This window comes from Phoca vitulina, unplaced genomic scaffold (assembly GCF_004348235.1).
Source record: "Phoca vitulina isolate PV1807 unplaced genomic scaffold, GSC_HSeal_1.0 scaffold12, whole genome shotgun sequence".
NCBI classification, from domain to species: Eukaryota; Metazoa; Chordata; class Mammalia; order Carnivora; family Phocidae; genus Phoca; species Phoca vitulina.
Window position 1 is genome coordinate 13,476,802 of NW_022589715.1, and position 23,636 is coordinate 13,500,437.

At 46.6% G+C, this 23,636-nt stretch overlaps 1 protein-coding gene across 5 annotated transcripts in view; it reads left to right on the forward strand.

Moving 5' to 3' along the window:
• Positions 1 to 7,405: 7,405 nt before the first annotated feature.
• Positions 7,406 to 23,636, forward strand: part of ST3GAL5 (ST3 beta-galactoside alpha-2,3-sialyltransferase 5) — a 48,891-nt gene continuing 32,660 nt past the window's right edge. For 2 of the 5 annotated variants that reach the window (XM_032410531.1, XM_032410534.1), the window contains exon 1: positions 7,454 to 7,538. Coding sequence is in view for 1 of the 5 variants with exons in the window: in XM_032410530.1 (XP_032266421.1) it covers positions 7,454 to 7,538 (85 nt within the window). In the remaining 4 variants the exon portion in view is untranslated. Of the gene's footprint in view, positions 7,539 to 20,768; positions 21,399 to 23,636 lie in introns of those variants that run through there. The other 3 variants (XM_032410530.1, XM_032410533.1, XM_032410532.1) reach the window with 3 other exon arrangements.

The following is a 23,636-nucleotide window of genomic DNA, read 5'->3' on the forward strand; positions in this document are numbered from 1 at the left end:
ATTTCCAGTCTACTCTCATATCCCACTTCAGTCTAAGTTTGTCCTCTATCTTTGTAGCCCACTTGGCCAGAATTAACAGGGGCTCCACGGCAAAGTCTGGCTCCTGCTCACTTCTCCGGGTTCACACTTGCCTCTGAGGGATTTCCTCCCATTCTTGCCAGCTCAGCCTTGCTGTATGTTTAATAGTTTTTAATAGGGTTTTAATAGTTTCCCCAGGATCTTAGGGATTTTTGACTTGGCGGATTTCTCCAGAATCTACTCTTCCATGTTTGTTGGAAACATGGCACTAACTTTTCTATCGTTTTCCCGCAGTCTCCCAGAATCCTTGCTCACCCTGTATCCTCCTCCTAGACTGATCTTCCTCATCTTCTCCATTTGCTAAATCTTACCATGGTAGGCAGAATTCTAAGATGGTGCCCCAAATCTCTAGCCTCTGGTGGATGCACATTTTCTCCCAGTTATTCACTCGAACACTAACCTAATGCTGCTGTGAAGAGATTTTGCAGGTGTAATTAATGTCCTAAATCAGTTGATCTTAAAATTAGGATATTATCTGGGTGAGTGGGTCTGACTTAATCACACGAGGTTTTTAAAAATAGAAAGTTTTGTCCGATTGGTAGTAGAAGAAAAAGTCACATAGCTGTGCTCTGGCTAGCCTGGAAGAAAGCAACCATCTATGTGGTGAACTTTCTATGGGGCCACACGGCAAGAACTCCTGGGCAGCCCCTAGGAGCTGAGGGTGGTCCTTGGCCGACAGCTCGCAAAACCGCGAGGACTTCAATCCTGTAATGGCAAGGAAATAAATTCTGCCAAAAGCCGGTGAGCTTGAGTGAGCACCCTGAGCCCACTTGAGAACCGGAGCCCTGGCTGACACCTTGATTTCCGCCGTCACATGAGACCCTGGGCAGAGAATTCGGTTACACTGGACCTGGACTCAAACTGTGAGACTGTACATTTGTGCTGTTTTAATCTGCTAAATTTGTGGTGATTTTTGACACAGCAATAGAAAATGAATACAGCCTGAACTAATATACCTGCCAATATACCCACCCCATCCTTCAAAGCCGGATTCAATTGTCCTTGAGCAGCTCTGAGGCAGTTCCAACCCTGTCTCCAACCCCCAAGCCCCATGCCATGCTCTCATGACTTTTTGTGAATAGTCCTTCTGTTATATCTCATTGTGTTACTGGTTTCGCTTGTTCATTTGTTTTAATGTTTTTCTCTTCAGTTAGACCATTTGACCTTTCGAGAAAGGACTGTGCCTTAGGTGAACTCTGGTGTCTGATGGCCCAAGTTCCAATCTGGGCTCTGCTACTTCTTAGCCATGTGACCGTTGGCAGTTTACTGCATGTCCCTAAGTTTCTCAAGCCTCAACTTCCTTAGATAAGATACAGGGATAAGAAGACCCACCGCAAAGTGGGGTTGTGAAGATAAAATGAAATAGTTTTTGTACAGCATTTCCTGGCTTACCTGGCACACGATAGGCCCTCGGTAAATGTTTGTGCAATGAATATATGGGTGAAGGAAGGATGGAAAGAGGGCCTGCAGATGTGCCTGAATATGGGGCTTGCAACTTCTAAAAGGATTCAGTCTGTGTGGAACAGTTTCCTCAATCCAAGCTGCCCTCTGTCAACAGATAGCCTTCCCCTGATGTTTCCCTCCTTTGTTTCACTCCTGCTTTTTCCCCGTGATTGCTCACAGGAAACAATCCTAGAAAAACCTCAAGGGATTGACTTCCTTTGTGCTTCAGGGCAGCAGACGGTCTGTGTTCTTTCGGCTGTAGCTTGCTTCAGCCCCTGGGGACTGAGGGAGGGACAGCATCTCAGGAGGATGAGGATGGGAGTAGAACAGGAGGTGAAGCTCACCAGGAGAAAAATACAAAGGACAAGACCTGGTGGGAAACCCGACAAGACATTGGTAGAGGGTGAGAGATGGCTGACCCCCCGCCCCCCACCCCCCCAGCTCCCATACAGCCTCAGTCTTGGCTGCTACAGCTGCCTTCCCTCCTTTCCTTCTGGCCACCTACAAAATAGCCACAACAGCATCACCCCTAACAGCTTCGAAGATGCCAGGCCCTAGGGAAGGCACAGCTTCTGTCTTGGTGTCAGATGAGAGCCATTTGGCAGGCGAAAAGAAACAGGCCATCTGGAAAAGCCTCTGAGACCTCAGTAATTGGAACCAATGACTCCCTTCAGTTTTATTTATTTTAAAAAACAACATTATAACAACATGAAAGAACATCTCTTACAAAGGAAAAAAAGATTACTCATGATCCTACCACCCTAACACCACAACTGTTTTCTTTTTCCAAGTTTTCTTCTTGTTTTTGGCCCACATGATAGAAGTTTGCATCAATCTGTGTCCTGTTTTTTGTTTTCACTTAATGTGGTATCTCAAGCCTTTTTTAGTGTTGACCTAATCTTCACATTGGTCTCTCTCTCTCTCAACTGCAAATATTCCAGCCACTCTGATGGAGGCATAATTAATGATTCCTTAACCTTTGGGGATTCTTGCTCATCCCCTTGAATTTTGAGGTTGGCTGTTGGCAAAGCTGTAAATGAAAGGAAGTTTATCTTCCGGGCCTATCTGCATCCCTTACAGATCTTTCTTCCTGCTAGCAATTTTAGCCCAAGACTTCTCTTGTCATATCCTGATGCCAATCTGCTCTCTAAGCTGGTGCCCTTTTCAAGGGCTATTCAAAAATAATAAAATAGTTCTATTTTTTTTCCTTAAAAGAGCAATGCATGCTCATGTTGTCCAATTTGAGAAACACATAACAGCAAAAGAAAGTAAAACTCTGCTTTAACTTGGCTATGCAAGATCATATGCTACTGTTCCTTATTGTTCTCACAAGTATTGTTGGCACTTTTGACCCCAGTTGTCTGTGCTAGGTCCCTTTCCTCCCAGCCCCTGCTCTGCCTTCCAGCTTCCCTTCAGAAGCTACCTTACGTTGATGACATGATGAAAAAGCTGAATGAATAAACCCTAGGAAGCATACTATCCTGAGGCCTTAGGCCCCTATTGAGATAAAAATATTCAGAAACAGGTACACAAAACATCAAGGGCGCACCTGAGGTTGCCTCCATTGACTCATAAAACTGGAGTATATAGTGGTAGGAATGGGCTGCAGGGCTGGTTTGATCTAGTGGCTCAAAAATGTCATAAAGAGAATGGTTTCTTTCTTTCTTTCTTTCTTTTTTTTAAAATATTTTATTTATTTATTTGACAGAGAGAGACACAGTGAGAGAGGGAACACAAACCGGAGGAGTGGAAGAGGCAGAAGCAGGCTTCCCGCGGAGCAGGGAGCCCGATACGGGGCTTGATCCCAGGACCCAGGGATCATGACCTGAGCTGAAGGCAGACGCTTAATGACTGAGCCACCCAGGCTCCCCAAGAGAATGGTTTCTTTCTAACTTCCCTCTTACTTCCCTCAGCATTATTCTCTTCTAAGGTAAGTCCTTCTTGTAGTCTAAAATGACTGCCTTAGCAGCAGCTTCCGAGGCTACCTACTGCCGGACTCCTGTAGAGCTAGAGATGAGAGCATCTCTCTCCCACATCCCATACATTGGAGATTGCCTCTGACTGGGTTAATCTCATTCCTTCGGCCACCCAGGAATCAATCCTAGTGGCAAGGAAGATGGGTGGCTCAGACTAGCAGGTCTGAAGCTCTAGTCTTAGGACCCTTTACACTCCTAAAAATTACTGAGGATCCCAAGGAATCTTTTTAATGGAGGTTTAATTGATTGATATTTGCCAAATTATAAGTTAAATTTATTAAAATTAATAAAATAGGGCACCTGGGTGGCTCAGTCGGTTAAGCATCTGCCTTTGGCTCAGGTCATGATCCCGGAGTCCCCAGGATCCCTGCTCAGTGGGGAGTCTGCTTCTTCCTCTGCCCCTCCCCCTGCTCCTTCTCTCTCTCTCTCACTCACTCTCTCAAGTAAATAAATAAAATCTTAAAAAAACAAAATTAATAAAATAATCATAAAAAATAATAAATTTACATGTTATAACAAGTTAATTTAAAAATAACTATGTTTTAAAAGGCATTAATATCCCCTCCAAAATAACTATGTTTTCCAAAACAAAAAGATGGTGAGAAGAATGGCTTTTTTTTCCTTTACTTTTTAATTTGCAAGTCTCTTTAAGTCTGGTTTAATAGAAGACAGCTGGATTTTCATATCTGCTTCTGTATTCAATCTGTTGCAAATCGTTTGGTTCAAGTACAGGAAGAAAATCTGCTTCACATCCATATGTAATTGGAAAAGGGAGGAGTATTTTAACAGCTTTTTAAGATAATTGTGGATATTCTTCTTTGGTACTATACCAAAACTCTACAAGAGGTCATATCTTAAAGGCTTGTTGCACTGTGGAATCTGAAACCTTATCTATAAACTTTTCATATGGTTTAAGTCCATTGTCTGCCTTGCATTTAAAATTCATCTTTAACCCATGTGTGATTTTGTAACATCATGCATTAGTCATCTGGAAAACCTTGATTCACTGAGTAAACACAGGTCTTCCAAGTGTTGGCGCATCACACATGATCCATTATCCCCAAATCATATTTGTTAACATCACCATCAGTCCCATCAGAAAAGTCCTTAAATATTGAGAAGCTGTCCCATGGTTTATGTTTTATGGTTTACGGTTTATGTCCCTATAAACTCTTCCAAAATTCTAAATTTCTTTTGAAAGCTGGAATTTTTTCATCATTGGCAACCAATAGGCCATTGTTTTCCTTGAAGAGACAGGCTCACTTAATTGATTGTCAAGAAAATGTCTACCAAATAACCATAATTTGTCAGTTGCTTTCTCAAGTAAAAATGGTGCTCCATGACCCCGACCCGTCACAAAACCAGCTAGTTCAGCTTGCAGCTGCAAGAGAGCTTTCCCTGGACAACCACCACGCTTCAGTTCCCAGCAGAAGGGTTTTATATGCATTTTCCATTTTGTCATATAAAATACTAAAAAGATACATGCTTGACAGTTGAGATTTTAATAAATTTAGTAATATTTACTGCTCCATCAAGAATATTCTTAAATGAAACTGCATTTTTTTAATTAAAAAAATATATACTTTTTTACCATGCATGTGGTGGTGAAGGATATTAGTACAGTTCAGTGCCACCACGTTGATTTATGAAGGTACCAGTAGTTTTGCACACCTTCACCTTTGCACCATCAATGAGAAAGGTAAACTATGTCTTAGATAATTATGAAATAATTTTGACTTCAGATATTCCCTGAAAGGTCCTCAAGGACCCCCTAGGGGTCCATGGACCATACTTTGAGAACCTCTGACCTAGACCAGTCAGAGCTCACTCATAGAGTTAAGAGTGGGGCAAATTTACCTAAACCATATGTTGCATCACAGGGGAGGGGAGAGGGAGTGGATGTTGGGGGCAACCACAATGCTAGGTATCAGAATGACCTAAGTAATGGACACAAGGAACTGAAGAATTACAAAATCATGGTAGCTGTCCCGGATTTACAAATAGTTTGGCCACTTTGCTAGTCAGGGTCCTGAGCTTTTTCTGAGACCAGCCAATGACTTGAAGAGATTCCAGGTAAAGCTTTGAGATCTAGTGGCTGATCCTAATCTATAGTTGGAGGATCTCTATCTCAATGCAGAACAGTAGCTGAGGATGGCTCTGCAGCTAGTAAAAAGGATGCTTTAGGGCAGGGGCTTGTCAACTTCTCTTCCCACCAAATGTGAACGGGGTGAATGAGGTAGTGGGTGCAGGGTAAGCTTAACAGCTGTCCTGTTAGGCTGGGACAGGAGGCAGTTTCAAGCTCCCTTTCTTTCTCACACCCACCTTACACCCACTCTTCCAAGCCAGGATACCCTGATCTTTATGTCAGCCATAATGCTTTCAAGGCATTTTACCGACAAGGAGTATCTGGGAGAAAGGGGAAGAGCAGCTGAGGCAAAGAGAGGTAAAGAGTGTCTGATCAAGCTGGCTGACCTTGGGCTGGTCTCCAAGAGAGAAGTGGTGAGGTGCTCAGCATTCTCCCTGCAGCTGTCACAACCACCCCATCCCCCCCAACCTCCCCCCCCACCCCCACGCGCAGCTGCTCTGCTTGGCCAGCCTTGGCCAATCCACTAGATTTAGATCTCTCAGTGACAGCTTTTCCTCCAATATTTTCAAAATGCTCCCGTGTCCTCACCTTAGAATAACCTGGAAACATTTTTATGGAAATCCCTTTGGAAAGTATGACGGCAGAGTCCCCCCTCCACCCCCACCTTTTCCCTTCCAAGATTTCGCTTCTGACCTTTGTTACCCCGATTCCACATTTTTTCCAGCACCCCTGCCCCCACCGGGGAAAGAACACAGACATTTCCAAACCCTGTTGGGAGCTGTGCAAACTATTGCAAAAAAGAGTGACAAAACTCTCAGTTGACGTAAATACATTTGGCTCAGTGTCTAGGATCTTCCTTTTTAAAGCGGAACCGGTATCACCGGCACATGGCCGCGATGCTCTGTACCTGAAAGGAAATTCTGAAGGCAGACCAATTTCACTGAGCTCACCGAGGAGTCAACAAGTCCTAAGGCACAGAAATGTCGCAGACGCATTATACACATTCAGCTGTGTTGAAGAAATAACATACCAGTGCTTTAAACTCCTTTTAATTCTTGAATTTGGGGATTCACTAATATTTATGCCTTAAAAAAATTGTATGACATTTCCTCTCCAGAATCAAGGGAAGACTCCTGAGGTATGCAAAGGGGCACTCCAAGTGCGGGTTCTGATCCTTGCTCTGCCACCAAATGCCCCAATGATTTAGGGTAACTTACTTCTGCTCTCTGGGCCTCAATTACCCATCTATAATACTAGGGGGTAATCACTATTTCCTTCTTCTCGAACAAGTGGAACAACATAAAGATGTTTTGCCAGTCCCCAGACACACGCCCACGCTGCCCTCGTGCAGTTCTCGAGGTCTCAGGGCCCCAGGAACTCTGAACCCTGGTCGGCCTGGGGGGTTGTGCTGGCAAGTGAAGCACGTGACTACGTAAAGCCCCTCCATTCACCGGCTCCGCAAGCACCAGTCCTACGCGCAGTAAAAGCCTACAATCAGTCCAGCTGTACCTTTCGTTCCTTCACCAGCTAACCGCACGCAGAGCTCAAGTGAGCTGTGGGTGCCCGACACCCTGGCTCCTCCCAGGCCAGCAGCCGGGCAATGTCCTGCTGGGGGCGCCCGGCTCCCCCAACCGCTCTGGGTGGAGGGGGTCGCGCATCCAGGGGGCGGGGCGGCAGCGGGACCCCCCCTTCCGCGAGCTCCGATTGGTCTCTCCTGTCCTCGTGACTCCCGGTCCCGCCCCCACGTCCCTCCTCCGCATCCGCGCGGGGGAGTGGACGGTCCGGTGCTGAATGGGCGCGAGCGCGGCGCCGGGGACGGGCGGGGGAGCGGGGCCCGGGACTGGCGGCCCGCCGGCGCCCCCTCCCTAGCATGCGGGCGAAAGCGGCGGGCGGCGCGGAGCGGCGTCCCCTGCAGCTGCGAACCGAGGCGGTGGCGGCGGCACCTGCCGGCCGAGGTAAGTGGCGCAGCCCCCTTCTCGGCGTAGCGGGGCCCGCGGGCTGGGGGCGGCGGCGGCGGCGGCGATCAGTCCCTGCCCCTGCCTAGCTGGGCCCGGTGGCTCCGCCCCTGTCCCCGCGGGCAGCGCCCAGGGCACGGCGCCCCTAGACGCGCCTCGCGGGGGCGCGGGCTGAGAGTCGTGGCCGTGGGCCGCGTGGACGGGGCGGGCGGCGCCGCGCCAGTGTGGACGTGGTGGAGGCGCAGGGGTGAACCGCCAGGATGTCGGGTAGAGCCGCAGTGGCCCTTTCTCCCCCGGCTTCCCTCAGCGGCTCGGGGTTTAATTCATTGCTGGAAGCTTCCTAGCCAGCGGAGCCGAGTTAACTCATTTCCCTGGAACGGGATTGGGGGACCCTTTGCAGGGTAACTAGCAGGTCCCCAAACTGCCCATTGCATCCTTCGGAAAGGCGCGATGTGTGGCGTCTGCAGGTAGAAATTCGCCTGTGACCTTGCTTGCCCCCTCTCTGCAGCCAGCCCTACGGGAGAGACACATTTTGGTGACCCTTTGCTTTCCTCTGAATTGTAAGCATGCATTCATTATACACCGTTATACGTATTATACGTGGGCATGCATTCATTATACGCCGTTAGTGTGTAAGTAACGTAAGGTTTTGCGAGGGCATCTCTCAGAGGAACCTGGCAAATAGGGGGAGGCGGGATCTTGTCCCTACCCCACACCAGCTGGGTGACCTTGGCCGACACTGGTCCCCATGTGGGGCTCTGTCTCCTGGTCTCTACTGGAGGCTTGAGCTGCTGATGGCTGTGGTCCCTTCCAGGCCTCTGGTTCAGTGGTTCTGACCAAAGAATGTGTTTACCAGTGAAGAGAGTCCTGCAAATCAGTAGATGACTTGAAAAACGAATTTTATGTCCTCATGTCTTAATTCGTGTTCGTGGCCTTTGCTTAATTAGGTATCGTTCTTCTAAAAGAGAGAATAGTTTATGTGCTGCGTTTCATCTGGCACCCTTGGCTTGCCTGCTTGTGGTGCCAAGCAGGGAGCTGGGTGCTGGGGTTACAAAGAGGAAGGAGACTCATCTCCTGCCCTCTGGTGTTTAGCCTCGCTCTCCTCTTGGTTTATAACTGCTAGTCCTCTTCCATAGTGGGATGCGTGTCCTGAAACTGGAAGAGGAATCCATGTCTGAGTGAAGGAGCACAGACTCAAAAACATCATGGGTTGTGGTTTCACTTGTGTAATCCGGAAAGCTTGACAGCTTAGAAGAATGTCTTACATTTCTGGTCTTAGAGCCAGGATCACCTAAATTCCAGCCAGTGCTTGGACAGGAGACGGCTGTGAGCTGCCAGAGCCCTATAACCAGGATGTCATGAGGATTTTTCGTGTCTGTCCATTGTGTGAGTGCTGCTGCTTTTGTAAAATGAAATGAACCTTAGTTATGATCAGTAGCCATTTCTTCCTCAGGCCAGAAAAGAAATGGGTGAGCTGGGAAGGCGTAAGGGGGTTAATGGAAGAGTGAGAGGGCTGATAGGCATATATTCCAAAAACTCACGTTTATGACTACCTATTTTGAAGATGCTTATGATTTTGGCACGGACTGCCAAGTTAGCCGCATGCTCTTTGGCAGCAGTGAGGGGAATGTATCTAGCAGGTTGGCTTTTGGGAGGTGAACAGACAATAAAAAGAGGTTCAGAGTTCTCTGTGGGAGTCCATCCAGGTGCTGGGCGGTGGGGCAGAAGTGGTGTGTCTTGGAGCCAGCAGCTCCTGGGAGAAGGATGGAGGTTCATCTTCCACACCCTTCTAGCTCCTGAGGAACGATTTAATCTGAACTGCCTATGGAGGGTTGAAATCGTTCCCAGAGGGCATGCTCTGTGTCTTTAGTCTAGCTGGGCAGCGTTGGCAGAGTAAAACCGCTGGGAAGATACACAATGATGGTACAAACTTCCTAACTGCTGAGAAAGAAGCTAGGGCTGGATCAGCGTGAATGGCCTAAGTTAGCAAAGGTATTCAAAATGGGGAGGGGGGCACAGATCACCAGCCTGGGGTGGGAAGAAGCCATAAATATGGGTGGTGACATGTGGGCTCCCCAAGGAGAGAGACCCAGCTTAAGCACACATGCGGGGGGGGGGGGGGGGGGGGGAAGGAAGTTGTAAAAGGGGGGGGGAGACAAATGAGGTTAGACGGGTCCAAGGACACTACCAGGCTTATCTTACTGGAGAGCTCGTTCTTTCTTTTCTTTCTTTCTTTCTTTTTCTTTTTCTTTCCTTCCTTCCTTCCTTCCTTCCTTCCTTCCTTCCTTCCTTCCTTCCTTCTTTCCTTCCTTCCTTCTTTCCTTCCTTCTTCCCTTCCTTCCTTCCTTCCTTCCTTCCTTTCCTTCCTTCTTTCCTTCCTTCCTTCCTTCCTTCCTTCCTTCCTTCCTTCCTTCCTTTGGCATATACAATAGAAAAGTAGACATACTATAAGTGTACTGTTCACAAATTCTCCAAACTGAACACAGCCATGCACTCAGATCAAGAGGCAGGAGCTCCCCATATGCTCCCTTCCGGTCCCTACCTCCCCGAGGATAACCCGCACCTGACCAAGGATCCTGCAGTGTCTGCCATCTTTCCTCATGAGTAAGGTTTCTGATATTCACTCGTGACACTGCCTCTCATTGTAGTGTGCTCACTCTCCTGGCTGATTTTGGTCATTGGGTGAATAATATATCACATATTTATCTGTGCACTGTTGATGGACATTTGGGCAGTTTCCAGCATTTGGCTATCACACATAATGCTGTTGTGACTGTTCTCGTACCTATCTTTGGTATACATTCCTGATGGGGGTATAATAGGTGTGTGATAAAGGGGTCATGGGTTGTGTGTATACTTAGCTTTGGGAGCTGCAGGCAAAGCTATTTTATTCCAATTTTTGAATAATTACATTGTTATTAGTATAGTGATCAATATGGTTATTAAATGGTAATTAGTGGTTACTGTTTATTAGTATAGTGTTAGTACACCCTTCTATTAGCTGATGAGTGCAACATTGACTGTTCACCAAGGAGACAGGCAGGAGTCCTACCAGGAGTCATGATCCGTTTCTACCTGGCTATGCCCCATATGCTCTTGGCAAGTGCAGTCACCTCCATGTCCCAGTCACCCCTGAGTCAGGCAGCAGGACAGGCTGAGCTGTGGGGAACCCAAGAACAATGTTGTCAGGGAAGAATTTCTCTGGCCAAACTGCTTTACCTTATCTCAGCTCTCAGCCTTCTTGCTGCAAACACTTCTGGGAACCTCTTCTCCCTCTGCTTTTGTAATATTGTACTTTCTGTACTTGTTTCTACTTCTCTGACCTGCCTTCTCTGTACTTCTGTATTTCTGTATTTCTGGAATTCCACCACATCCTAGAGGAGAAGCCCATTTCTTGGTTGGTCTTTTGAGGCCATACAGGATATTTTCGTTCTCTTCTTACGGCATGGAAAAATATCCAGGATTAAGTTATTGGATGGCTCACCAACTCCTATAACCTAAGAATCCTTCTTTTCCCTTCAAGTTTTTAGTATTTGGAATCATAATAGTTAAGTATCATATGATATGACTTGATTAATTCAAAGAGAGAAAATTGATAAAAATAACAAATAAAAAAGCTCTACTTTAGTGGAATAATAGTTCTGCCTTTTGAACATTAAGGCTGTTTTTAATACTAAGTGTCATTTTCATAATTAAAGGCTTAAATGTATTGAATTCAGAGCAGAAGTAGTTGTTCTATTGTATGTGTAGAATTCCTTCTTCCCTGGCCACCTTTTCTCAGCTTCTGCTTTTTTATCCTCTTCTGTCTTGTCTTCACCTCCTTTCTGCTTTTCACAAGCATCTTGGTCTCCTTTCCTATCTAGACTCCAGCAGCAAGAAAGAAAGACAGAGTATGGTACTTTAACAGGTCTACCAACCCTCTCCTCTCTTTGCTTGTTATTTTCTGCATTCAAGTCCTTAGTCTTCCAGGACTTGGTGGTTGGTGCAGACTCCTTGCTTATCCTTTCTCTAGACCAGTGCTGTCCAGTGGAAAGATAATCCAAGCCACACATAATTTAAAATTTTCTAGTAGCTACATTTAAAAAATTAAAAAGAAACAGTACATCAGAGTTTCAATTTCTGAATAATATAAGAATTTCTAAACTCTTATGCACCTAATAACACAGCTTCAAACTATATAAAATAAAAAGTAACAGAAGGATAAAAAAAAGTTGACAAATCTGCCACCATAGTGGGAGATTTTAGCATACATCTTTGAGTAACTGATAGAACAAATTGACTGAAAACAAATAAGGGATTATTCCAACAAACAATAAGCTTAATCACACTGATTATATAGAAAACATGGTCCCAGCAAGTGAAGATTATACTTTGAGTATATACCTGGTCATGAAATAAGTCCTAACATATTTAAAAGAATCAGTATCATACAGACCAAGTTCTCTGAACATAATGCAACTAAATTATATCCGTTTTAAAAGATGCTTTGAAAAATTTGAAAATTTCAGTTTGAAGATATTTAGATTTGAAAGATTAATAATAATAAACATATATGTCCAAACTTGTAAGATGAGTTGTACACCTAAAAAAACTTGTGAGGTGCAACTAACTTGGTATTTAGGAGGAAATGTACAGTCTTAATTGCTCATATTAACAAGAAAAACGGCAAAAAGTAATGATTTAATTAGCTAAAGTAAGAAGTTAGGAACATAACAATTAAAATAGATCCAATGAGGGGTGCCTGGGTGGCTCAGTTGGTTAAGTGTCTGCTTTCCACTCAGTTCATGATCCTGGGGTCCTGGGATTGAACCCTGCATCGGGGCCTGTTTCTCCCTCTTACACTCTCTCTGCTTATGCTCTCTCTCTGTCAAATAAAAAAAAAAAATTTTTAAGTAGATCCAATGAAATAGAAAAAAGGAAACTTTAAAAAAACAGGTGAAATTAATATATATATTTTTAAGTAGGCTCCACGCCTAGCATGGAGCCCAGCTCGGGGCTTGAACTCATGACCCTGAGATCAAGACCTGAGCTGATATCAAGAGTTGGACGCTTAACCGATTGAGCCACCGCGCACCCCATGAAATTAATTTAATTTAATTTTTTAAATAAGATTTTATTTATTTATTTGAGAGAGAGAGAGAATGAGAAAGAGAGAGAGCATGAGAGGGGGGAGGTTCAGGGGGAGAAGCAGACTCCCTGCTGAGTAGGGAGCCCGATGCAGGACTCGATCCCGGGACTCCAGGATCATGACCTGAGCCGAAGGCAGTTGCTTAACCAACTGAGCCACCCAGGCGCCCCTAATTTAATTTAATTTTTTAAGGATTTTATTTATTTATTTGACACAGAGAGAGAATACAAGCAGGCGGAGCAGCAGGCGGAAGGAGAGGGAGAAGCAGGCTCCCCACTGAGCAGGGAGCCCGATGCAGGGCTCAATCCCAGGACCCTGGGAGCATGACCTGAGCCGAAGGCAGACGCTTAACCGACTGAACCACCCAGGTGCCCCCGAAATTAATTTTAATAATATATTTTAGTTAACCCAATATGTCCATTATATTATGAAATTAATATAAAAATTGTTAATGAGCTATTTAAATTCTTTTGTTCATACTAAGTCTTCAAAGCCCGGTGTGTATCTTACTTATATAGAGCACATCTTGATTTGGTTTGGCCACATTTGAAGTACTTAACGGCCACATGTGGCTAGTGGCAACTGTGTTGGACAGCACAGCTCTGCATCTTAGCCTGTAAACATTGAGCTGATTGGTCTTGATAAAGGGGGCAGTCAGAGCTAACTCTGGCGGTGAGGTTCCGTTGTCTGCCAAGCAAATAATAGGATCATAGGAATCTAGCAGTGTTTTTTGGTTGGCAAAGAGGGGGTGTGCTCTTTGTGAAAATCTTGTTAAACTCACCCCCCCCCAACAAACCCACATGCTACAACACATAGATAGGACAGAAAAAAAGATAAATGCTCTCCTGACTCACTTTATCCTCACCTGTTCTAGACATGTTTTATATGTGTATGTCACGGTTTTTTATATATGTCATTTTATATATTTATATATGTCAATTCACTTAATTTTCACAAAAGCCATATGAGTTTGGTGTCATTATTATCCCCATTTTACAAATGAGGATTTTGAGGCTCAGAGAAGTTAAGAAACTAAGAAACTATAGGGGACAGAACCTAGAGGAAGTGTCTAGGGGGCATTCTGACTCAGGCCGTCTGAGCTGGAGATGGTAAGGAGGCAGATGCATCCCTCCCATGCCTGCGAACAGCTCCTGTCACCATTCTTGAGGAGGTCACGTGTGGTGGCTGAGATGGCTCTGTTCCCTGTCCAGGTTGGTGCGTTCCCGGCACACCATCATCACTCCCCTGAGTCTCCACCGCAGCCTCCTAACTGGTCTCGGGGCACAAGAGGACTTCCCCATCTCCATTCTGACCTCAGGAGAGGTCTCTCCAAAATCCAATTCCAGTTAACTCCCTGCCCCCCACCCCCACCCTATTGCTCCTTTTATCTTGGGATAAAATTCCAACCTGCCATGGAATGGCCTGCTGCTTTTTTCCAGCTTCTGTCGGCACGTTATTCCTTCCTGGGCCGGACCTTCAGACACTCCATGAGAAGTTTTCCCCTCGGTGCCTGCTGTCCCTGCCCCGGTGACACCTGCCTGCCCACATCCACCAAGTCCTACTCCTTCCTTCCCAGGAGGACCTTTTCTAACGCCTTCCCAGACACACACCCCTCCCCAAATCTAAGACATCTTGTAGCGCAGCCCTCATGTCCCATGTAGAATAAATTGGAAAGAAATACTATGAAAATAATGACACTGGTGGTAGATCTACTTGTCTGATTTTTAAAATAAGATTATGAGAGCCTCTGGAGAAGACACTATGTCCGTGTTGCTAGTGCTGTAGCCCCAGGCCCATACTCCAAGCCTGATTAAAACTGCTTATGTGAGTGGTAGTGTGCCTCCTTAGGGGCCCGCCCAAATAATGGCTTCCCAAATATTTGGAGTAAAGAGTAAAAGGGATGTGTATGGGGTGTAACAGGAAAGTCTCTGTTTTAGCCATGCCTCTTATAGACCTAAATTTGTATTGTTGGTTTTAAGAGTTCAAACATATTTCACTTGTTCTGAGCTTAAAGTGGCCCAAACAAAACTTTCCTTTTCCTTCTGTGGGATTGTTTCCGCTCCTTCAGTCTCAAAACTGCCAGGGCCTGCCAAACTTCGGGTTCCAGTTGTGGTCCCTCCAGTTCCTTTTCTAGGGTCATTACCGCCTTCTGATTTGGGCTGTACATGACTAGTCTGCTTCTCCTAGGACAACAAGGCTTATCAAATCCTGGATTATTGCGTGAACTGCCTGTCGAATCCTTCACCTTCCCTTCCCTACTCACAGCGGGTCCCTGAGGAGTATTGCTCAGGTCTGGTTTGGTGATGTCTCTTCATAATGCCAGGACTTAGGAATCCGACCCTTTTGTGTCTTTTTGGGGGCAGGGGAGGATCTTGGTTCTTTTAGAGCTTGCACGCACACTTTCCCATCATCTCATACCCTGTGTCTCTCATTTTACTCAGGTTTGGGGGTAGGTCCCCATGTTGGAGCCTGTTTATGTTGGGTCCCAGAGTTGCTTTTGTTAACTGTCAATTCTACTGATTTTCATTTTCTCCTATTTCTTATTCAGTCCAACTACTTGTATTTTCTTTAAATCAAGAGGGAAATCTTCTGTTAAAAAGGTAGTTTCTAGGGGCACCTGGGTAGCTCAGTCGGTTAAGCATTTGCCTTTGGCTCAGGTCATGATCCCAGGCTCCCTGCTCAGCGGGGAGTCTGCTTGTCCCTCTCCCTCTGCCCCTCCTCTCCCACTTGTGCTCTCTCTTGCGCGCTCTCTCAAATAAATAAATAAAATCTTTTTTAAAAAGGTAGCTTCTAGGTTTTGCTTTGTTTGTGGTATTCATGGGCCCGCCACAGACTTGTTCTCCGGGAGCATATTTTGCATGTATAATTTGCTGCCACAGGGGCCCCCCCCGGAAAGCTATTATGTAAGGTGTTTTCTTAGAGCCTGGAGGGACCCAAAAAGGAGGGGCAGTTCTATGAGCAGTTTTCCTCCGTTTACTCCAGCGTCATGTCTCATTCCCTCTGGCCTCCTCCTCTGAGGGGTACCCCCACCTCCGCCATTAAATCATCTCAGAGAATGGTGGAATGGTGGTGCTGTGTGGCGCCCTCTTGCATGGGCTTTGCTTTTTTCCTTCCCATTACTGGCCTGAGTTTGTTCGTGCAGGCTGGATCTCAGCTGGCTGGGCGCTGGAGGAACAGCCCCTGCTGGCTTGGTCGCCAAGTTCCCTGTGGCATCTTCCTCCACGTCTCGTGATCAGCCTCCTCCTCACTGCCTCTGCTCTGGCTCGGCTCCCCCATCACCCCCAGCTGCGGTGACCTCCGTGACCTCTCCCTTGACCACCCTCTCCCTTGGCTTCCTTCATCCCAGTGTGAGCTGGCCACCCGGGCTCCAGAACCACTTAGGGCCGCCTGGCGCCTCCCCCTTGGGGCCCACTTGGAGGGCCTGGTTCCTTCTCAGCCCTATCTTCTGCCACTCTCCAGGTCCCCTGTGATGGGGCCTGAGCCTGCCTCTGTGGGCATTTTGGCATGGCCTTCCTTCCATCTGGAATGCCTGTTCTTCTCTTCTGTCTCCTCTGAAGTCTTGCCCGCCCTTTAGGGACTCATTTGCGCAGCACCTCCCCAGGGAAGCCTCCCTGCCGTCTGTGATGGAGGTGACGGTTCCTGGCTGCCCCTCTGTCGTGGCGCTATTTGGTGTTTGGGGTATTAAGGTATTTTTGCTTTTCCTGGCTGGATTATTCATTTAAAGAAGAAAGGGGCCGTGCCATATTTATCTTTATATCCCCAGTGCCTGGTGTTTTATTAAATGTTTATTTAAAGGATTATTAGGGAAATAAAGCAAATTATCCAACAGTACGCACCAGCCCTCTGCAACTGGGCTCTGCAGGAGAATTAAGCCCTACTACTCTAAGGCAACCATCATAGGTAATGAATTGACTTCTCTTCTGTGCTTCTGGAATGATTCTAGTTATAGTCCGTCCTTGGGAGAACTGAGAAAATAGGTATTCAGATCCTTTTCTGTTGGGCCTAATTCTCCAGTGGAACCCAGCTTGAAGAAGGCTGGTGTAGACAGCTTGATCCACGTCCTGATAAAAATATACATATGCCAAGAGCAAAGACTGACGAAAGATAGACCAGAATGTTAACAGTTGTAGATAGATATCACCGAGTTGTAGTATGATAACCAGGACATGATTTCAAAATGTTCTTTCTGCCGTTAAAGAATTCCTGAAGTTTCTCACTTTGTGATAATAGAGCTGTAAAAAAAATACTTCTTGAATAAGCCAAGTCAGAGTTCCTAAACCTGACTGTGGCTCATCTAAGGCAGTAGAGAGTTGGGGTGTTTGTTTCCAGATACACCTCCCTGCGCCATGCCGCGGCAGGCCTCGAATCACCGAGCTGAGCCCCTCAGCATTGCCCCCGGAGAATCGGGCCTTGGGGTGGGGATGACTAGCCATCAGCTCTCTGGACGTGGGTGTCTCTTTTTGCTGCCACCGGACACCTTGTGAATTGAAGGGCTGAGTTTCCGGCAGGCGTGGCTCACCAGGAGAGAGACTAGCATGCTCATGGACACTCACCTATATTCTCAAAAGTAAATTTAGCGGTGTTTTTGTTTTTTCTCCTTAATTGCTAAGAGTGAACTTAACCCAGGGTTATTTGAATTAAGTCTCACATGCTAATTCTTGCTCATGAATCACTGCTTCAACCAGCCCTAGTTTTTTCCCTGAAGTTTGACCTTATTTGTCCTCACACAGGATTTTACCCTTACTGGGGCGAGAATCCACCAGTATGTGCTGAAATAGGTATTTGATGAGGAAGAGGGCATTTACTTTGTCTCTAAGTGTCGTCCATCAAGTTACTTATTAGTTACAAAGGAAAGATAGTAACTTGACAATGGAGAAACCTGCCTTCCACCACTTCAACCAATTGATCAGATTTAACATCACCATCAGCGGGACAGATCAACATCGTATGCCCCTTGAGAAAATGCATCGAGAGGAGCCCAGCATTAATCTGTGATATTTCAGCCAAAAATGTATAACTTGAATCTAATCATGAAGTAGACAAATCTCAACTGAGGGCCATCCTACAAAAGAACTGGCCTGTACTTTTCAAAAAATGCCAAGGTCATGAAAGATACAGCAACTATTTCAGGGTAAGGGAGGTTGAAAAGATATGACAGCTGAATGCCACACGCGAATGCTTTTTGCTCTAAGACCATTATTGGAACTACTCAAGAAATTTGTATCAGGTCTTTAGATGGTATTGAAGCAACAACAATTTCCTGATTTTTATCATTATATTGAGGTTGTGTAAGGGAATATCCCTGTCTTTACGAAATACTAAAATATTTGGCAGGGGGGAATATGTCATGTTTTCAACTCCTTTCAAACAGTTAAAAAGGTAACATGCATATTATATTATATAGAATGATAGACAGCAAATGTGGTAGGTTGTTAACAGTTGGGGAGTCTGGGTGAAAGGTATATGGGAATTTTTTGTATTGTTCCTGCAATCTTTCTGTCATTCTGAGGTTATGTCGAAAAATAGAGTTTAAAAACTCAGAAGCCTGCAGGTTGTCGTGCTATGGCCAGTTTAGCAACAGAAGGCACATGGGGGCTTTTCAGGGGCTCCCCTTTCCGTGGTCATTAATGAAGTCATTTTCCACCACACTGAGCTCTCTTCACCATTGGCTTGGCCCCCCCTGGTATCGGCGGAAAACAGGGTGGAAGTGCATTAATAGAGCAGGTTCGGCCGACAGGAGGCTTGCTTTCTTCCGGGGTCTGCCACTCCTGTTCCAGAGACTTCACTCAGTGGTCCTCAGGTAGCTGGTCCACCACCAGCTCTGGTCCACGCATTTAACTTGGTTTAGACTTCACTCCTGCTCCCACCCCCACCCCACCTACCACTGTCCTGGAGAAGAGGCTTCCCAGGCAGAATGTAACTTCAGAAATATATTTAAACACAGTGGAGAGTGTTGATGCATGAGATCAGCGCACTTCACCAAGATGCTTTGGTCTAGCGCTTGCCAGCAAATAAGGCACTGGGCCCTCCGAGGGTGCGCTTTGCCCAAGGCCTTGGCACCAGCCCGTTAAAGATGGGCCTCCCTCCTGCCTTGACAGACCCTCGGGTTGTATGTTTTGGCAGAAATCCTGCATTTACTATGTTCTGCGTGAGGAGGGGGTCCTTTTCCAGCCCCCACTGCATTTTATGCCATTGAGGGCCACCTTCCATGCTGTGGCTGGAGTCTCTCCTGGGCGGGGGGCGGGGGGCAGGGGCAGTGCTTGGATTCTGAAGGGGAGCTCTGAGTTAGGGCCTGAGGAGGGTGTGTGGGTGGGTCTGCGTATCAGAATTTGCAGAGAGGAGTTCCTGGGAAACTGTCCAGCCCCAGGGAACAGAATATGATAAGAACACTGAAGCTTCTGTTCCTCCTTGCTGTCTGTCTTTCCCTTCCAGCCCTCCTTTCCCGGAATTTCCTGTCCCCTAGCCCCCATTCCATTTTCTCCACTCTGTGTCCGCCCCCCCCCACTCTCTCTTTCCCTTTCTATTATTTTTTTCAATCTATCTCCCTCCACTTATTCCAGCTTCCTATTTCTCTCTCCTAAATGGTCATAATGTATGAGGGTCCATTGAATCAGCTAAGTTTTATGTTTCCTGTTCTTACTTTGAAAAGTAGGTGAGACTCATAAATTTTAGTGGAAGAAGAGGCAGTAGAAATGTTCTCATCTGAACCTACTTTTTATGTATTAGCAAACATCCTGAAAGGCGTGACTTGGCCATTATCAAACTGCCTAACCGTTGACTATTTATCTCTTTCCTCTCCTCTTAAAAAACAAAACAAAACAGATCCAGCTGCCCCTTTTACTTCCCCACGGTGATGGGTGGGACAGTCATTTGACTTGGTTTATCTCCCTTCCCCAACACACACACACACACACACACACACACACACACACGCGCACAGTGATTCCCATCCCTGTTCTCCGTGCATCAGGCATGCTCTGGACACTTTGCAAATGCCCAGTGATTGTGATATCTGGACACAGGGAAGGATCTGGTTTTCACGTCTGCCTCTTGTTAGGACCATGGTGACTTTGGGTTAGCTGTTCTGCAGGGACCCGGGTGCCTTCAGCAAGGGTTTGGTGCCTTTTCTGTGCTAGGTATGTTGTAGGTCTTGAGGTTATAGCAGTGAATGAAATCGCCAGGCCCGCTTTTCTAGGAAGCTTATATTTAGTGGGGAGAGCAGACAGGCAAATATGTATGAATAGTAATGAGTGCTGTGAAGTAAAGCAGAAGTGAATAACAGGGCTCAGGGTGGAAATACTATTTTACAAGGAAGGTGACTTTTGGACAAAGACCAGAATGAAGAGGGTGAAGAAGAGAGCCACCTGGAGGTGGGGTGGAGGCAAATGAAGATTCTAAGGTGGGGTGGGGGTGGGAGCAGGAGGCCTCTAGGCTGAAGGGGAGTGAGGAGGAGGGCAATGGGAGAGAGAGGTGGGGAGGGGGAGAGGGCTCTGGATTTGACCCTGCAGGAGGCGCTGCCCTGTCGACATCTTTGTCACTTCAGTAAAATCTTGGAGAAATACCATGTGTAGTTCCTGGGCATGTTCTAATTTTGGAGAATGTTTATGTATTCCAAGGACTCAGAATTAATTGCCTTAGCACTTTTTTAAAAAAAAGATTTTATTCATTTATTTGAGAGAGAGAGAGAGAGAGAGAGCACGAACTGAGGGAAGAGGGAGGAGAGGGAGAAGCAGACTCCCCCCTGAGCAGGGAGCCAGATGTGGGGCTGGGGCTCAATCCCAGGACCCTGGGATCATGACCTGAGCCAAAGGCAGCCGCTTAACCGACTGAGCCACCCAGGCACCTCTGCTTTAGCGCTTTTATTTTTTTTTTTTTATTTTATTTTTTTTAAAGATTTTATGTATTTATTTGACAGAGACACAGCGAGAGAGGGATCACAAGCAGGGGGAGAGGGAGAGGGAGAAGCAGGCTTCCCGCCGAGCAGGGAGCCCGATGCGGGGCTCGATCCCAGGACCCTGGAACCATGACCTGAGCCGAAGGCAGACGCTTAACGACTGAGCCACCCAGGCGCCCCTCTGCTTTAGCGCTTTTAAACATGTAAAAAGCCAGCAATTGAATGACAGTAACGATGTACTCTCAACCTTAGAGGAATACTGGTTGATTAGCAGGAGATTTAAAAAGCCTACCTCAGAATCACTGACGTGCTTGCATTTTGGTTGGTGGTCAAAATTAGTAGAGTGTGGACTGTATTCATGAAGCAACACTTCTATTTTTCATTTCAGAAGACAGGTTCTCATATAACTGCACAGTTTGTAGAAGGATCTGAAAATCCTTAGGCTAAAGATGGAGCCTTAATCTGTTGTTAATTACAGCTATGAGGCACTTGCTGCAGAGTTTCTCAAAGTGCCACACCCACATAACTTCGGGGAACTTGCTTAAAATGCACATTTGGCATCCTTCCTTGGTCCTACCAGGTGGGACATTCTGGGGGTGAGGTCTGGGACTCGCATCCTTCACAGCGCCCTCCAGTGGTTCTTGGGCCTGGTCAGCTTGCAGAACCACTGGCCAGGGCAATGGGGAGGCATTGATGATTTATTTATTTATTACTATTTACTTAAACAATAGACATTCATTTCTCAGTTCTGGAGGCCGGGGAGTCCAAGATCAAGACACTGGCAGATCCTGTGTCTGGTGAGAGCCCCTTCCTGGTTCTCACCTGGCGGAAGGCACTGGTAAGTTCAGTTGCACAAATCTAGAAGACTGGAGATGATTGGGTGTGGTCTCAGCAGCAGAGTTCAAACCCGCACTTCCTTTGTGGTTTTGAAATCACGGGTGAAATTTCATATTCCTAAAAGACAAGTAAGACACTGCCTGCCCAGTAGAAACAGGAAAGGACCGTGCAGTTACCCCCTTTCAGTGGTGGGAGTGGAGTGGGGTGGTTAAGGGTGCTCTGCGTGGGTCACTTGGATCCAGGAAGGAGTGCGCGCCTTCCATCCCCACGCACACCTAAGAGCTCCGCTCTGCAGGCTGGTGCTCTGCCCTCCCTGCTCTGTGAATGCAGGCCTGTGCCTGTCTGTTGGCTGGCACGTTGTACAGGTGAGACATGATCATTTACCTTGATGAATCAGGTTTCTTTAGGCCAAGCCCCCCAAACCAAACATTAAGAAGACTAGATACTGAAACTCAAGTATCTTCAATTTGTAGTCCACAGTCTTTGAGTTTTTAGTTTTTGCAGTGAGTTTAATAACCCTTAATACTTCAAATGTGGAGATGTTTGGAATTTTAATATAGACAATGATTTTATTCCAGTGGATAAAGCTGGGGGCAGTTTTGCTCCCCCCCCCCCCCGGGGGGACATTGGGAATGTCTGGGGACAGCTTTGGTTGTCACAGCTGGGGGAGGGGGAGGACCAGGGATGCTACTAAACATCCTACACGAGACACCCTACATGAGATTGTCTTCTACATCAAAGAATTACCCAGTCCCAAATGTCAGTAGTTCTGAGGTAGAGAAACCTTGCAAAAGATCAATTGCATGCCTCTTTTTTTTTTTAAGATTTATTTATTTGATAGAGTGTGTGAGAGGGAGGGACAGAGGGAGAGGGAGAGAGAATCGCAAGCAGACTCCCCACTGAGCATGGAGCCCAACGTGGGGCTCAACCCCATGATCCTAAGATCATAACCTGAGCCGAAACCAAGAGTTGGATGCTCCACCAGCTGACCACCCAGGCACCCCCAATTGTGTGCCTATGTGTGTTACGTCTTAGGATTCTAAGTGAGCTTTCATACAAACAAAAATTTCCACAGCTAGAACTGGTTTGGAATTAGCCACCTAGTTTGTCTGCTTGGGTGGAAAAGGAGGACAAATTGACTTCTGGAATCAGTAGGAGAGGAGTAACATGTCACCAAGAGCTCTGGAAGGTACAGGTAAGGCCCTGGACTGGTGTAGTCTTGAGCTTTTCTGACTAAAACGCTGCTCCCCTACTCTCCGCTGCCTCTCCCTGGAGGGTGAGGGTAGGAGAAAGTTGAGTGGAGAACTTCACTTGGACCCACTGCTCCCCAGCTCCTGGCCCCCAGCCCTGCCATGTTTGTCCTGTGCCCACAGATGTCCTGTGCCCTTGGCAAGCTGGCCTAGGGAGTGAGCTCTGTGACTAAATCGTGTCTGTGTCTGTGCTGAACAGTCTCCTTGCTCTCATGGCCCTCCCCACACCGCTTTGGATACATTCCTGTTATCACTTCCCTTGACCTTGGGTTTCTAGAAGGTGGGGACTCATTCCAGACTCAATCTGTCAGGCCATCTCTGCATTCTCACAGAATGAATGAAATGGACTTTTAGAAATCACTTTTTGGTACGGGCACCCATATTACTTGTTTAGGGTAAAGCAATTTAAAATGCATTTTGCATAGGAACTAGCATGCTGCTTTCTTAAATAATTGGAATTTCAGACTGTGCTGAACCCAGGCATGGTATCGTCACATCAGAGTTACTGATTTTTGCTTAATATTTCCTTTTCTGATTTCCAGCAGTCCCTCCTGTGCTTCTTCCTTTCCTCCCCAGCCCCTTGAAGGTGGGCTTCCCGGGGTTAAGACGGCCCTGCACTTTGTTCTTCCCCTTGGGGATCTTATCTCTTTAGAGCAGTCTTAACTACTACCTTTATCCACATGCCCCAGGATCTTATCTCGGTCTGACACATCCTACTGTTGACTACTGCAGATCCCCCCTTTCCTTCCTTACCGACAGAACCCTGATCTTGTTTGGGGAAGCAGCCAGCCCAGCTTGTCCAAAGTTCCTGGCTAACTCTGCAGCTGGGGGTAGCCACGTGCTGTCATCTGGCCAAAGAGATCTACATGGAGGCCTGTCCGTTTCTGGAAGTTTTCCCTCTCCTGATATAGGTGCTTCCCCTTCCTTTCCATCTCATCTCTCTTCTGCTTCCTGCCTGGACTGTGGGGCGGAGGTTGGCCAGGTACTGA